This window comes from Nicotiana attenuata, unplaced genomic scaffold (genome assembly GCF_001879085.1).
Source record: "Nicotiana attenuata strain UT unplaced genomic scaffold, NIATTr2, whole genome shotgun sequence".
Classification (NCBI taxonomy): Eukaryota; Viridiplantae; Streptophyta; class Magnoliopsida; order Solanales; family Solanaceae; genus Nicotiana; species Nicotiana attenuata.
In genome coordinates, this window is record NW_017670650.1 from 129,148 (window position 1) to 146,741 (window position 17,594).

Genomic DNA, 17,594 nt, shown 5'->3' on the forward strand with positions numbered 1-17,594 from the left:
TAGGGTTTGACTAGTAGGAACAACAGACGATGGGGAGAACGGAGCAGTAGTTTCAAGGGTTTCTGAGTTGGGAAGAGATTGGGAAGCTAGGGAAGGTGTGCAGCAGCAGGAGTGTTAGAGGGTGACGAAGGCTCAGTGAAAATGAGAGGTTCCATAGATGGGTCAGTGATAGTCACAGCTGAGGCAGAGAGATCGGAAGTTTTCTCGGCTATTGAAAGAAGTGGTGTGACGATCCTTCCCTTTTGGGTGATTCTAGAGTAGGACTTATGGTTAAGAAGAGCAGAAGAGAGGGATTTTAAAAGGAGAGGATAATTATGAAGGGAGAGGAATAGGCACCAGTTCTGAAACGGCGGTTGGGCATGGAGAATTGCGATGTTTCAGAGGGAGATGGAACGTTTTGAATTGAAGGGACGTGACAGCAGGATCTGAAAAGTTGATGACATGGCAGTTGTATTTTGTACCCTTTTTAAGATGTGTATTAAAAGGATGCACAGAGCTACTAACCTTTAGTACAAGCACCTGGTTCTTGATTTTATTTTTTTTGAAAAGAACAATCCTCTTTTATCAGTCATGCACTGCATCTATCGCTTCTATGCTCATCATGCGTGTTTACCTGCAACGGTATTGAAGTGAGTTAGACAGGGCCAGAAAACACTTTGAGCCAGTTATTTCTTAAGGATACGAGCCAGCCAAAGAGGAATCAGGTTCTTAATTTGGCTTCAACAGTCCCAGCTTTACTCTGTTTCTTTCAAACTGTTCCCTACTTAGTGCTTTGGTGAAAATGTCTGCAATCTGATCTTCTGTGCTGCAGAACTTCATACATATCAACCCTTTCTCCACATTATCTCTCAGAAAATGATGCCTCACATCAATATGTTTTGTCCTTTTATGTTGAACTGGATTCTTGGCCATGTTGAGTGCACTAGTGTTGTCACATAGGAGGGGCACACTCTCAGTGAGTACCCCAAAATCCTCCAGTTGCTGCTTGATCCATAGAAGCTGAGCACAGCAGGATGCTGCAGCTACATATTCAGCTTCAACTGTTGAAAGAGCCACTGAATTTTGCTTCCTTGTACCCCAAGAGATAAGACATGAACCTAAGAAGTGAGCCATTCCAGAAGTGCTTTTTCTGTCCACAAGATAACCTGCATAGTCTGCATCAGCATACCCAATCAGATTAAAACTGTCACCTGATGGATAATACAGCACCAGGTCCTACGTTCCTTTGAGATATCTCAGTATTCTTTTGGCAGCCTTCAAGTGAGATTCCTTGGGATTTGATTGAAACCTTGCACACAGCCCCACGCTGAAAACAATATCAGGTCGACTGGCAGTGAGATAGAGGAGAGACCCAATGATGCCTCTATACATTGTTTGATTCACAGGAGATCCAGCTTCATCCATGTCCAGTCGAGTGGCAGTTGCAATGGGAGTGTCTATCACCTTTGATGCTTCCATGTCAAACCTCTTCAAAAGTTCCCTGATGTATTTTTGCTGACAAATGGAGGTACCCTTTTGGGACTGTTTTACTTGAAGACCCAAGAAGAAGTTTAATTCTCCCATCATGCTCATTTCAAATTCACTTCCCATAAGTTTTGCAAATTCTTCACACAGAGAGTCAGTTGTTGCCCCAAAAATGATATTATCAACATAAACCTGAACAATGAGCAGGTTCCTTCCTCGTTTCTTTAAGAAAAGAGTGTTGTCAATTTTCCCTCTTTTAAAACCATTTTCTAAGAGGAATTTTGACAGTCTTTCATACCAAGCTCGAGGAGCCTGCTTTAGCCCATACAGAGCTTTGTCCAGTTTGAACACATATTCAGGTTGCTCATGACATTCAAACCCTGGGGGTTGTTTCACATAGACTTCTCCCTTAAGGAGTCCATTCAAAAATGCACTCTTGACATTCATTTGGAACATGGTGAATTCCATATGAGATGCAAAAGCGATTAGAATTATGATGGCTTCCATGCGAGCCACTGGAGCAAACGTTTCATCATAATCAATCCCTTCCTCTTGATTGTATCCTTGGACAACTAGCCTGGCTTTGTTTCTTGTGGTAATTCCATGTTCGTCGAGCTTGTTTCTGAATACCCACCTGGTTCCTATAATGGTTCGATCTGGGGGTCTAGGTACCAGGTGCCACACATTGTTTCTCTCAAATTGATGCAGCTCGTCTTGCATGGTTGTAATCCAATCTGCATCTTTCAAGGCTTCCTTGATGTTTTTGGGTTCTATCTGAGAGAGAAAGGCTGAGAAGGCAAGTATTTCTGGCTCTTGACCTAGTTTGTACTCCAGAATCTAGAGGAGTGATGATGTTGTCTATAGGGTGAGAGCTTTGGTGTCTCCAGTTAGACGCCTGAGGTTCATTCTGAGAGGAGGAAGGTATGTTTGGCTGATTTTCCTCTATCCTTCTTTCAGGTGGTAGTGGAGATCCCTGAACTGCATCAACCACCCTTTCTTCAGCTTCTGTGGTTTGATTGAGGTGCTTGGTTCTGTTGATGATGAGGCAGCATTGTCTTCATTTGGCTCCTTTACTTGACTCATCATATCTGCCTTTTCGTTTGTCATGTTAATGACTTCACTAGGAACGAGTAAGGGTTCTTCATCTTGATCTTCCTCAGCACTCTTCTCAAATGATGGATAAGATTCATCAAAGATAACATGGACACTCTCCTCAACACATTGAGTCCGCTTGTTATATATCTTGTAAGCCTTGCTTTGAGAAGAGTACCCAAGAAATATTCCTTTGCACTCTTGGCATCGAATTTACCAAGCTGATCCTTTCCATTGTTGAGAACATAGCATTTGCATCCAAATGTTCTTAGATGAGTCAGCTTGGGTTTTCTTCCATTCAACAATTCATAAGGGGTTTTATTCAGAAGTGATCTGATCATGCACATGTTCACTAAATAGCAGGCAGTGTTGACAGCTTCAGCCCAGAAATTCTTTGCAATTCCACTGTCAATCAGCATTGTTCTTGCCATTTCTTCTAGAGTTCTGTTCTTCCTTTCTACTACTCCATTTTGCTGGGGAGTTCTGGGAGCTGAGAAGTTGTGAGTGATGCCATTTTCAGTACAGAATTCATCAAATTTGATATTGTCAAATTCTGTCCCATGATCTGATCTAATGCATATGACTCTAGAATCCATCTTCACCTGGATTTTCTTCACAAAGGCCACAAATACTTCAACAGTTTCATCTTTTGTTCTGAGAAACAGAGTCTATGTGAATCTGGAATAGTCATCCACGATTAAAAAAATGTATCTCTTTCCTCCTCTGCTTTTCACCCTCATAGGTCCACACAGATCCATATGCAGGAGCTCAAGCGGCTTTGAGGTGCTCACATCTCTTTTAGACTTAAAGGAGGACTTCACATGTTTTCCTCTAGCACAGGCATCACAGACTTTTTGAATCTTGAATTGTGACATAGGCAGACCATGGACCAGGTCCTTCTGAATTAGTTTGTTCAGAAGGGAAAAGCTTGCATGGCCTAGTCTTCTGTGCCATAGTTCAGCATCATTGTTAACCGCTTTCAGATAACTCAGATCACCACTCTGTAAAGAATCGAAATCAGCAACATAGATGTTCTTGTATCTTTTGGCCACCAATACTATTTCACCGGTCACAAGGTCGGTGACTGTACATATTTTGGACAAGAATTCCACCTTGTTTCCTTTATCACAGATTTGAGAAACACTCAGGAGACTGTACTTAAGCCCATTTACATAGTATACATTTTCAATAGAATGAGTGAGTGACTTCCCAACTTTTCCAACTCCAAGAATGTACCCCTTTTGCCATTGCCAAAGGATACACTCCCTCCTTGCAGGGCTTTTAGTGAAAGAAAGTCTGTGGTGTTCCCAGTCATGTGTTTCGAACATCCATTATCCATGAACCATTGTTGACCGCTTCCTTTCACTGTTCCCTGCACAAGAGATTAGGAATTAGTTTTAGGAACCCAAACAAGTTTGGGTCCCTTGTAGTAAGCAAGAGGATGAATAAGAGCTCTCTTAGTCCATATAGGTAATGTGCATTTTTGTGAGCGGAACCTGGTCCCTCTTTTGTGGTCACAGTTTCAGCAGCCACTTTGTTTTTCTGAACTGATTGATTCTTAGCCTGGACGCCTTCCTTGAAGTGCCTAGTGTTCCCACATTGGGTACGAGGCCAGTTATCAGAGATAGTGACGCACTTACTGTGAGGGTTGTGAAGAGTTTTCTCCCTTTGGAACCCTGCTCCCTGCCTTTTTCCACTATCATTATTAAGCAAGGCAATGGTAGCTTCTGAGGACCAGGTCCACTTTAGAGACCTTTCAAGATCATTCATTACTCTTTCTAGATTGGTTTGGAGGAGCTCGTTTTTCTCAGTTTCAGCACACATCCTAAATCTAATAGCTTTTCACCTTATCTTCAAGCCTAAGGTATTCCTCACTCGCTATCTCCTTTCCTCTTTTAGAACTTTCAGGTTTTGACTTAGTCCATGGTTTACTATTGTTTCCCTTTGGTCTGCAATTTCTGCCAACGTATCACTCTTTTCTTTTCTAAGGATTTCAATGGTTTTCTTATGGTCAGTAACTGCAGCCAATAGGTCTTCTCTAGTATGTTCAGATTCTTCTAGTTCTAAGATCAAGGAATCCCTATCCTCCGCAAGACTACAAAAGGTAGTGATTAAAACATCAGTTAAACACACGAGTTTTTTTGGAGAATAGGATTTCATATTTCTCTGAACATCCCTGAAGTTTACCTCTTTGTTGTCATTGTCTTCATCATCATTTGATTGAGCCATCAAAGTAAAAGTTGAGTTATATCCAATCTCCTCGCCTTCAACTACCATCATGGAACTATCACCAGTATTAGGTTTATCTTCAGACTGTTTTACTTGCGTAGTTCCCTCATGAGCTGTTTGCAAAGTCTCCCATATTTCCTTTGCAGTGTCACAGGTAGAGATTCTGTCGTACTTTTTAGGTCCCATTCCATATACTAGAATTTTCTTGGCACAAAAATTCTTCTCCACAGCTTTCTTGTCTGCTTCAGTGTATTCTTTGCTGGTTTTTCCATTGAAAATGGAAATTCATCTAGTACCTTCATTGGAGCATAAGGACCATTGCAAATGATATCCCATAGCTCACAATCCTTAGCCATGATGAAATCGTGCATTCTAGCTATCCACCACCAATAGCATTTTCCATCAAACTTGGGGGGTTGGTATACTAATTGACCTTCTTCAAAATTTAGTGGAGACGCCATGAGGATCCTTCCTAGGTGTTAGCCTGATAGGAGGAACCTGCTCTGATACCAATTGTTAGTTAGTATGGGTCCACCAAATCGTAGAGTACCTGGTCCTCTACAAGGTTCTACTGAGAGTACTTAATAAAACAGTATGTAAATGAGGCAGAGGATTTTTACGTGGAAAAATCCCACACAAGGGGATCAAAAAACCACGACCTACACATGTAGGCTTTTAACTTCATTAACTTGTAATCTACCTATTACAAGCCACTTTACAATACTTCCTATTGCAAAGGATTTACTCAACTAACTTGTGGTACCTTTACCACAAGCCATTTTGTGACTATCCTAGTTACAAAGGCTTTTTCTAACTTATGATGCTATCACCACAAGCCACTCTGTAACTCTACGATTACAAAGACTTTTCCTTATGACTAAATCTAGTCACAACATAAACTCAAGGAGTTTACGGATTTACAAGAGGATTCCTAATCAAAATGCTTCTAGGTAAGCAGTTTAGGAGATACAGTAAGTACAATAACAAGGTTACAACTCAACTAGGACAACAACAATCTATCTTTTAGGAACTCGTCCGTAGTAGTGTTCAACCTTGTTCTTCAAGCTTGTGAGGATTGATTTTTCTATTTTTTGCAAGAGACTTGAATGAGAAATAGAAGCCTTCCAGTCATGTTTTGTATAAAGCTCATTGTGGGTACATCTTGATCACATCATTTGAAGTGATGTGAGTACTTTATTTGGTTAGAGAATGAGTGGGCGGACAGTGCACTACAGTGCAGCAGAAACAGTATCGTCAGTCACTTCATTTCCAGCTGTGTCCAATTGACTTTGTACTGCTATGAGGAAACTACAAGAGCATCAGGTCCTTGTGTTGGTTCCTAGATCCTGAAGCTGTAGCAGTTTTAGCTGGAATCCGTTAAAGCTTGCAGCAATCCAAGTAGGTCAGGTTCCCTATCTGGTTCTTAACAGTAAGTTTGTTAGATCATCAAAAAATAAGGCAAGAGTATTTAAGATCTATTAGAACGGTATTCCGGAGATCCCCCAACACTTTATATTTACTTTGAAACTACGGAACGGTATTTCGGGAGATCCCCCTGCACATTTACGTTTGGGACTACAGGACGGTATCCTGGGAGATCCCCTATTGTTATCTCTGTGTTCTGAGATGTTGTCTTTCTATGATTCTATTCCTGTTAGATTTTTGTATTTATTTTGACTGTGATATTTTATTATATCTTATTTCATTATATTTATACCAGTAGGGCCCTGACCTGATCTCGTCACTACTCGACCGAGGTTAGGCTAGGTACTTAGTGGGTACCATTGTGGAGTAGTCACGCCCTTTCCTGCAGTCGCTGCTACTTATTGGAGACTTCAAGGTACATCTGCCCCCGCCCGCAGATCCTCGGAGTCCCCCTCTATCCCCCTATGTTCACTTTTCATTCTTTCTGTAGAGATGATGTATAGAACAGTTAAGACTTCTTAGTAGCTTGTGACTTACGGTATTTCGGATTTTGAAAATTGTTTGGTACATTTCAGAGGTGATAATTGTATATGCCGAGTGGCATTCAGTTGCTTATTAGATATTTGTTACTATTAGTAGTTAATGTTCATGCTTTTATTTCATTTCTGCAAAGTGTTAGGCTTACCTAGCCGTAGAGACTAGGCGCCGTCATGATAACTCACGGAGGGAAAAATTGGGTCGTGACACTATGATCAACCATTTAATTAGTTTTCCTAATAAGAATATAAGAATTATATTCCATTACTTAGCTAATAATAATCCTAATATTATAATATAAAAATTAAATGGTTATAATCAATTTATGTTTACTAATAAGAACAACTATATTCTTATTTAAGAATTTTAATTGGATAATACAATTACAATAGCCAAGGAATTATAAAAGGAGAAATAAAAAATATATTTCAGGAAAAATATCAAAAATATTAGTAGAATTCCGATTAATAAAATTCATATAGTGTAAACTATAATTTAATAATTAAAATATTTAAAAATAAAAGAATTCCAAGCAATTTATTAAACTGTATATATTAATTAAATTTCTCTTATGAAAATTTTAGCTAAATAAAACTCATAATTCTAATTTGAAATAAAAAGAGAATTTTTTTTGTTTTGCATATAATACAAAATAACAACTATTAAAATTATCGGTAGATTTTTTTTAACGATAATAAAAGGCTTCTTTTTTATACATTAAATGAATTCAAAATTCATAATTTTCTAATACATATTAAATTATTTAATTACATTGAAAAGTAATTATAAATGTTAAATAATGAAAAGAAATGAAAAATGAAAAAGAGATAGAAAAAACAAAATATTGTTGGTGGAAGGAATTGAACCTTGGACCACAAGGCCAAAACCAACTGTATCTATAGCCTTTAACAATTGCAACATTCTGCACTCTACTTCTTTCTTTATAAATTTACTTTATGTGCTTTTTCTGCGCCATGTGTATTTCCAGAACTTAGGGACATAGCGCATTGAATTAATGCGTTATACCTATTTTTGTCTCTCCTTTTTTTTTTTTCTCCATAGCGAGTTTGGTTGCTCGAGTCTAATTACATAATAGACTCGTGAAAATTGTTCTTCTCTTTGGTCAATGAGTCCCTAAAAGGCTACGGGGATGTAGAGAGAATTGTTATCGAGATTAATGTCCTCCTTTTGGTCAAACAAACCTTTCTCACTTGAGACGGAGTTTTTCCTATAATTTTACCAGATCTATGGCGCAAATATAGGGTGCCTTTTTGTCTTGTCTTTGCGTGCGCAGCTAAAAGTAAAGTAAAAGAGCCAAAAAAGGGGGAAAAGAAGAGCTAGCTTAGATTGATCAACTCCGGTATGGGTGCACCGACGCATAGCCATTGTCAACGACAGGTTCCCAGAAAGTTACTTTTCAGCCTCACCCTTAATTTGACAATGGAAAAGAGTCCACTGTTCACATGCACGTTAAGACTGACAAGTCTTTTTGTCCTTTCTTTCTCTTGTATGTATGCTACGAAACTCCTTTCTTGTCAACCATACTTTTATAATTGCAGTGGATAGGACTACTCCTCCCTTAAGTAGAGGTCTCGACTTCGAGCCCTGGGTTTGGAAAAATTCTTGGTAGGGAACGCTACCCCCGAATGGGTTCTACCCGGCGCGAATCCGGATTAGTCGGGCTCCAATGTGGGTACCGGATACCGAATGAGAAATCAAAAAAAAAAAATACTTTTATAATTGGAGATTTCAATTCATTATATTGTAGTACTACTTCTTTTCTCTAATTTAGTAGCTCCTCTTTTTGTCCATTAGTGAGAGTTAATCGTTTACCAATTTTTGAATGATATATGTAAATTTGTTAATTTAGACAATACTCCAATTAATATTACTAAAAGTTCAACATATACTTATGTAATGTTTAAGGGGATTTTAGTCCAAGTTAGTTATTACGTCTTACATTTTGTTGATAGAACATATTGCTAGCATAGGTCTGAATTGATAATCTATGCTGAAAAAAAGAAAGCTAGTGAGTTTCGTGTTTTGTGGCACTCCATGAGTTAAAACTCTAGTAATCATTAAAAATTAAACCACTATTATTGATTTCTTAATGATAAATGTACCATAGAAATTTTCAGTTTCGTGGCGAAAACGAAAGGTACAGTTCGTGTCATACTTTAGTATTTAATTTCTTGAGTCCTATTTTAATTATTAATATATTGAAAGTGCAAAGTTTGGTGGAAGGTGTTTCCATTAATTCTCCTAAAGTTGGAAACCTTTGCTTGACCTTTAAAAAGTGTAGATTATGCTATTACCTAACTTAATAAACCTATATAGATAGATAGCTCCATATATACCCCACCCCACTCACCTAAGCAACCCACTCAACTAGACTTCATCTTTCACTTGTAGCTTACAAATTAAAGAAGAAGAAGAAACATCATTTCTCCAAGATTTCCTCCCCTTTGCTTTGTTTAACTTCACCAATTTTCCTGTCTCTGGACCAAACAAATTATGGAAATGGTAAGTTCCTCTTCTCCATATACATGATGAAATTTCTTGTAAGCATTTTTCGTTCTATACGCATATAATGGATATATAATGTATTATAGGAGTGTAAAAGAAGTGGACAAATTCCAGTATTTGGAGATTGGGATAATGCAAATGAGATGCCAATTACACAGTATTTCGAGTGTGCAAGACAAGCAGGGTTGATCCGCCATAGCTGCCATTCATCACTTGAAGAAAATAATACTGACCTTTATGCTCTTCATTTCCACAAACCTCACTTTTATGCTATCCCTAATGCTCCTCAAAGAAAGGTCAGTTTTCTTAATTTTTTCCATTTTTGAATCTTGGAGATGTGCGTATTTATATTTACACTTGTTAATATATATAAATAGTTTGTGGAAAATAAGCTTCCAATCGTTGGAGAGTACACAGTACACAAATTTTAATTTTATTAAAGCTTATTTCAGTATTGTCGAACAAGTTAGAATTTAAAAACCAAAAAGAATTAAGGAAATAACTTTTCCAATCAATATTATCCGTCTATTAAGATTTTTACATATATTTTAGAAAACATATTCAGCAACCTTATTGATAAGAGTATTTGTGGACACTTCACTTATTTGATTGAAAAGCAATACTCATAAACTTTATAATTTTCTAAAATGTAAAATAAAAATTAAGTATAATTGCTAAAACGATTAATATTTGGAGCATAAAATAGTAATATGCTATAGTCGTGAATCGTGATAGTCTGTTCAAATTTCTGGTACGAAATTGTATAGCCGTAAACCCAATATGTTGATAATAGAGTACAATTATATTAGGTATAAGAAAATGGGGTTCTTTGGATCTTAGAACTCGTGTTCCTCAAAGAGTCATTGGAAGTAGCAAAGCTTCCAACAAACTCAACCCAATTTCAACATTGGACTTGGAAAGTCAAGATTTGATGCTTGACTTTTTAGCCCCATTATTTGCCTCGAACTTAGTATATTATATATGTATTTTTAGGCAGAACGTCAATTATTCAAATATGTACAGCATGTTCAGCAACTGTCTCATGGACCGTCTACCATGTGAAATATAATATGCTGTTCTAAAGATTCCAGAGTAACGTGAAAAAGAAAGGGAGAGAATTTGTTTCAATCCCAAATTAGTTAAGTTGACTAAATGAATTCTCATTTTTTTTCATGTGAAACTAAATTACTGTAGATTGAATAATAAACTCGTAAGTGCAGACAAAGGCAGCAATAAATAAGAAGAGGTGTCCAGAGCAGAAATGGACAGGTAAAATAGAGAAATTAAAGAACGAAAGTGGGCCTACAATGAAGTCCGCAACAGTGGCCCAACGGCCCACAAATCCCAAACCTGTGGATGAAGATCTCTACAAAATTCCTCCTCATCTTCTTCCCGGCTATAAGCGAGTGAGTCTTTCTCTCCATATCCTTTTACTTCTCCCCAAAAAAATATTTCCGTATTCGATATTTGTAAACCAATATATATAAATATATATTTTGTACACTTTTTATCACTTTGCATGATTATTCGATATGTGTGTTTTGTACACTTTTTATCACTTTGCATGAATAATCGATGTGTTTATCCTTTATCTGTGAATCTTTAGGTTAAATTTCCTCGTCTGATATAAAAACTAGTATGGGCACATTTTTGCCCCTTCCTTGGCTGTTTCCTTGTTTCGAGCTTGTCATTTTTTACTATTTTCAGCACAAAGTTTTACAAATTTTTGATAATAATAATAATAATAATAATAATAATAATAATAATAATAATAATGATGATGATTTTAGAATAAATTCAAGTAGTCCCTCAATTTTAATTTATTCACATTAATAAAGTTTCTGCAATTATTTGATAGTTAAGAATACCGACAAGATCTGTCGAATCAAACGTGGACAAACAATAATATGGCAATCGGAAAAAACAAAAAGAAGGTTGTCAACATTAATATTGCATCTCTACTTACTGAGCCATCATTCGAAAAATGACTTATCTCCAAAATAATCAAGAAACACGAGCTTTCTTTTTCTCTGTTTGTATCTTAATTTTTTTTGTAAAGAAAAAGCAGTATGAAATTGAGAAAGTGAGTTCACCTTCACATTCAATGATTTTGCTTACACTAAACCAACTGATAAAATAGCATTTTCTGACCCTTTTCATTTCATTCATTGTTTTTGATATGGATACAGAAGAGAATGTTTGGATTCTTCTCAAGATGCCTTGCTCCTCCTTGTAAGGCATAAGTATCATCCCCAAAGGCTATTGGACATGGAGATATATTCATACAAATGGCAAATATCATTTCAACTTCAGTATCGTGGCGAAGCTATTTTACTATAGGGCCTCCATCTTGAGAAAAAAGAAACATTTAATTACTAGCTGCAATCACATTTTAGAAAGCATCAGCTAATGAAATCTTCTTTTTGTAGAACTAATAGGTAGTATATGAATGATTTTTATATCAAATGTCGTTGGATTGTTTGTTTATGTCACTAAAGTGATATTGACTACACTAATTTCAAGTTAGTTTTCATGTTTTTATTGATAAGGAATTGCTATTTGCTCATCCCTTCATCAGCAAGGAATATAATTCGACTGAGTTTTTGTCCTAAAATTAACCAAACGCCATGATATCGTTTCAGGCATCACTACCCTGAACCAACTGAACCTATAAACACTAAACCATCTGGAATATTTGTATATATACATGTACAAACAAGACGCAGAAGTAGGGGTGGCAAAATGGTTCAAAGAAAACAGTTAACCACCCATATTATCCACTAAAAAATGGGTTGGATAATGAACTTTTTAAAAACGGATCAAATATGGATAAGAACCATATTATCTATTTAGAAAATGGATAACCAATGAGTAACCATGGATAACCAATGGGTCTAACTTTTACATTTGTAAAGCCTCAAATTGGGGGTTCCTCAAGTTAGGGAGACTAAGAATTGTCCCAAAAGTGATCATATACAAGAAGTCATGGATAATACGGGTAGCCCATATTATCCGCCGGTTAACCCGTTTTTTATCCGTATTAAATATGGGTCGGGTCGGATAATTGATCCGTTTTTTCATTACCCGTTTTCGACCCGAACCATATCCGACCCGACCCGCCCGTTTGCCATTCCTACGCAGAAGACAGCAAACTCAATAGTAAAGCAAGAGAGCAGCAAATTTGAAGATTATCAGAGAAGCCACAAGCAGGATGTATCTAGAGAAGCCACAAGCAGGATGTATCTGTTTATAAGTAGAACAAACTACTAACAATGAAACTTAAATGTACTTATTGTTGAGAATTTCATTTTTACAGTAATCTACAAGCCTAAGATGGACATGTAAAAGAATCTATATCTTCCTACAAGTATAGAAATTTGTTTGTATAAGATCTACTAAGAAGCAAGATCACTTACATGGGGTGATTAGGAATGTACATATACCCAAAATATTCAACCTCAAGTAGTGTGCACAAGAGAAACACATCTATCTAGCCGCTCAAGAATGCCATTTGCCTTCCTCTTGGCTCTAGAGGTCCCGCTTTTAGCAAGATTAGATATCGTCCCATTAACGCTCTCATCTAACCAGATCTCTCTCAACTTCGTACGGTCATTATAACACATTGTATAAAGGATTGCAATGCAGTTCTCCTTGTTGCGATCACTTGTTTCCTCGTTTATGATACTTAGGAGACAAGAGACTGCACCCAGCTCCTCTCCCATTTCCTCGATAGCCTTGTGATGACTGGACAGCAGGGCAAGAATAGCTAATAACTCGTCAATGAGTACGCGATCCCTGATCTTCTTTATAATCACCTTTATTGCTCCTTCAGCGACAGCTCTACCCTTATTCTCGTGGACAATGCTCAGATTAAAAATCGCTGAAGCGGCATCTTTCATGGCCAACGGTTGTCCCTCATTCAAGAGGTCAATTAAAGGCTTGAGAGCACCTGCCTTTGCGATAATATGCTTATTTGAATCAAGTGCTGATAATGTGAAGAGAGCAGCAGCAGAATTGCTTCTTGTTTCAACTGTTCCAGACTTCAACGACTCAACAAGAAAAGGAATGGCTATAGGATTTTCTGCTACTAGCTTTTTATTGCTGTCATGTATTGAGATGTTCAGAACTGTTGTGACCAAATCTTCTTGTAGATCAGGATGAGTAGTCACGTTACCAGACAAGAGAGGATTGAGCAATTTGGAAATGGCATCATTGCACTCCCCGAAAACAGCCCGTAGAGATGGCATCTGTTTAGTCAGGACGCGAACTTCTTTTGCAGCTTTTTTCTTCTCCGGAACATTACTAGAAGACAATATCTCAAGCAGTGAATTTAAATGATCTCGGTCTGCATTTGTGATTGTCTCAAGGTCCTCATCATGAGAAGGGCCAGGCAGCTCAATTCCATGCTTCTGGCACCACTGTGAAATCATTTTCCTCACAAGATGATTTGGGGTGAGAACTGAATGGGAAAGAACCTGCTTTGTTTCAGGGCACATACGATTGCCATCCTTCAGCCACTTTTGAATGAATGGTCTGTCATATGTCTGCAAACCACGATAACATACATTAAATATTTAATGAAACCAACCATCTAGTGAACTCCGAGTAATCTAAAAGATAGAAACAGTTTAACGATTTCCAAAATGAATAGTTGAACAAGAGAAATTATCAGGAAGGAACCAGAACAGAACATTGACAGGAAGGCAATTTGGTAAGAAGTTACTCTGCGCTTTGTTGAATTTGGAAATGCAAAATCTTTGCCAATTTAAATTATACCGAATAACATAAAGTAGTATTGTCAAATAAATTTCACTTTATATATTTATGTGGAAACCAAGTACAACTAAATCTAGCCAGTGCATTTTCAAGAACAGATAGCTTTGTGATTCCGCTCCTCTCCCGTCTCTCATGTTTACACTGCTAGAAAAGATTTACAGATATTCTTTTCCTGAGCTATTCATAAACAACACTATGAAAGCGATTTTAACCATCCCCCTCCCCTCTCTTTCCTAAACCAAAAAGAGTAACAGATACAGTTTATGCTATATTTACTTTTCAGATTTCCTTTTTTTTTCCTAGATGGCTAGAGGAACACCATGATATTCAGCGGGTGAACTATAATAGCAAGTAGGTGTGGACCTCAGAGGCGGATCTAGAATTTCTAGTACATGGGTGCACTACTGAAAAAAGAAGGAAAAAGTGTATTAAGCAGGAATTGATCCCTATTCCTCTAGGTAAATAACTCAAATTTCAACCAAGTGCATCATTTAACCGTCGTGGAGCATGGGTACCAGTAGTTAATAACATATTAATTTTAGAAAATACGTACATAAAATATCTAATTTTGCGGAAAGACCATGGGTTCACGTGACCCATAATATTGCCTATAAATCCGCCTCTAGGTGTGGGCACTTCTTTTGGTTTGAACTATAATCTAGTTGAACAGTTATATGTATGTTGCAGACATGAATATAAACCACACAGAAGATTGACTTAAAATTCTCAATTCGCCTCAGATAATATACTTACGGCAAACAATCACGAGTACAGTACAATATACACCTTTCAACAAAATAAGTGGAAATCACAATTTATGCTTCATATATCTGGCATTCTTTTTCTGTTTTTTTCTTTTTTCCTTTTTTTTTTTCCCCATGAGTTTTTTATCCGGCGAAATAAGTAGAAACATACATCATCCTACAAGTACCACCTAGATTTCTTGCTTTTGTAGATAACAAGACAATGTTATGGTGAGAAAGGTTTGCTTTGTCCTGACACTGGCAGGACGAGAAAGAGAAGCAATAAAATTAATTTCCTTTATTTCCTAGCTACCCTAAGAGAATTTAGACAAATATCTCAATAAAAATAACTCTTCAGATTTTTTCAGAGCCATTAAAATCTAAAAACTGTTTCACAAATAAATGACAACATATACTTATAATAAATGTACACATGTGAGATGTGTGTCTAACAGATAATACGTCTTCCCAAAGTTTGAACACTGTGTATCAATAATACAAAAACTAAGAGTATTACTTTTAAACAGTATACATATAAAATTAAAGACTAATTAAACAAAGCAATACATAGAAAGAAGAAGAAATTACTGAAATTAAAGGGTGAGAAGGAAAACAAACAAACCTGACCAGAAGCCAAAACAACAGGGTCTTTCATAAGCTGACCAGAAAGCGGGCAAACGAATTCATGGGGTGGAATTGGTAAACTCAAAGAAAGGCTACGAATATCCAAAGGATTTGAATTCAAAGGTTTCAATTTCAATTCTTTTAAAGCACATAAACACTGCATGGCTCGATCGGTGGCTTCTAAACTGTAATCATCGTCTTCAACTACAGCCTTTACTGCTCTCTGCAACTCCCTTTTCAGTTCTGCCGCCTCTTTAGCCGCCGCCGGTAGCCCTCCTCCGCCCTCTACGGTGGTTTTCGCCATTCGAAGAGTAATAGTATTATTATTATTATGGAATTAAAGGAATTTTTAGCGGAAAGGGACAGTGTAATAAGAAGCTGTAGAAAGAAAAGAAAGAAGTGGTGGTTACATAATTTTCTTACTTTCGGTTCCGTCTTTCTTGCCCACTTTCTTTCTTTTCTTCCCTCCTAAACCACCTTCTTCCTTTTCTTTTTCTTTGTTTTGCAATTTTTCCTTTTTCAAGTTATTTTAATAATGTTTAAAAACATGGTATAAGATAAAATAAATATTTAAATGATTCTTGCATAAAGAATGTTCTTTTATGGTTTCCCACCATTTTATATTAAGGGTAAAGCGCTCCATAACAATGGCGATTTTATACCCAATGACTCGAACCCGAGACCTCTGGTTAAGGATGAAGGAGTACTTACCACTCCACCACACTCCTTATTTGTGCATAAAGAATGTCCATTCGGCGTGACTTATATGATACTCTTTTCATTTTGAGACGTCTTAAACTATTTCAAAAGTTTTATTTTTGTATAACTTTCACATTCTCCTCAAATTAAAATCCACTAAATCGTTCAAAACTTAAATATTAATATAATGTTTATTTACTTATTTAAATTGACTTTTTTATCATGGTAGTATTTGAATCAGTTTACGTGTACTTTGATTATTTTATCAGATATCTACTATTTCACATCAGTGTAAATATTTGATAATTTTGTCCACCAAAATTTTAACAAATAAAACAAGTCACCTAATAATTTTTTCAACATTTTAATCACTATGTCAATATATTCCTCCAATATTACTAAGAATATAATATATGAGTATGTCAAATAGATTACATGAAATGAGATGAATAGTAGTATTATTTTATCCCATTAGTGGTTAAGATTTTTTATCTTATTTAGGAGTAAAAAATATAGTAGGAATTGGATTACAAGTTGGACAAGTAATCTAGCTAGGCTGCTAACAAATGTGTCAACCTTATTGAGTAGTTTTAACCGTCCCTCTTGACTACGTTGGTTTCCACTTTCCATTATTATTTCAAACCAAAACTGGAAATTAGCGTGTCCCCCCCCCCCCCCCCCCCTCCCAACAAAACACACCCCCCAATAATTGGCGTTTTCACTGTACTTCATTTTTCGCAGAATTTTATTATTTTCTTACTGTTATTACTTAGTAGTAGTATTTACCAGGGACAACGTTTCGAATCTTTTACTCGCATTATTTATTACACATCTAGCAAGCGACAAACAGATAAAATAAGATTCCATGACCCCACCATATCTTAATATTGCATAATTAGAAATAGCCTATATGCTTAACAAAGTTCTAAAGTTACGAAAAGGTGTCGACTACGAATCATCCATCTTTGGAAAACAAATCGTGGATATTATGTAATTATGAAAAAGGTTATATCTATGATAATCTATGAAAAAGGTTAAATCTTCACTTCGGTCCATGTACTATGCAAGAGCCGTTTTTACGTAGTCCATGCCAGGGGCGGCTCAATTACATATGCGATCTAAAGCCAAAGTTTAACGTGAGGTTTAAATTTCTTTTTAAAAAAAGTTATAATATATATTTCTATTTAAAGTTTATTCTTCTAAATTTTTGAGATGCTAAGTTGTTAATAATATTTTTATAATTAATTTTTTAAATAATATCTTTTCAACTAATATAACAACCCATTTAATCTTTCTTGGGACATTATTGATCTTAGGTAAGATCAATAATGTTAATTTTGAAAAACTTCTTTCGCTGAGGCAAATTTAATATTATTCTATAACCAATAATAAGCATTTGGAAATGAAAAGTCTTTTTATTTAATTGAGTATATCAATTAGAGTACTATCTTTAACTTATAGTATTTCCAGGGCGGTTGT

The 17,594-nt window shown here is 36.4% G+C and overlaps 2 protein-coding genes across 3 annotated transcripts; one reads left to right on the forward strand and one right to left on the reverse strand.

Moving 5' to 3' along the window:
- Positions 1–7,690: 7,690 nt before the first annotated feature.
- Positions 7,691–11,825, forward strand: LOC109241894. Of its 2 annotated transcripts, XM_019408718.1 has the most exons (5): positions 7,691–8,145; positions 9,160–9,270; positions 9,360–9,569; positions 10,494–10,679; positions 11,463–11,825. In XM_019408718.1, exons 2-5 carry the CDS (start codon positions 9,262–9,264, stop codon positions 11,514–11,516), a joined length of 459 nt encoding a protein of 152 aa, XP_019264263.1. In that variant the 5' UTR covers positions 7,691–8,145; positions 9,160–9,261; the 3' UTR covers positions 11,517–11,825. The 2 variants fall into 2 exon arrangements, with proteins under 2 accessions (XP_019264263.1, XP_019264262.1); XM_019408717.1 differs by lacking the exon at positions 7,691–8,145 and having other exon boundaries at positions 8,968–9,270.
- A 662-nt stretch (positions 11,826–12,487) lies between these two features.
- Positions 12,488–15,888, reverse strand: LOC109241896 (U-box domain-containing protein 9-like). Its single transcript, XM_019408719.1, has 2 exons — positions 15,415–15,888; positions 12,488–13,817 (listed from the first exon to the last, which is right to left on the reverse strand). Exons 1-2 carry the CDS (start codon positions 15,718–15,720, stop codon positions 12,732–12,734), a joined length of 1,392 nt encoding a protein of 463 aa, XP_019264264.1. The 5' UTR covers positions 15,721–15,888; the 3' UTR covers positions 12,488–12,731.
- Positions 15,889–17,594: the final 1,706 nt, after the last annotated feature.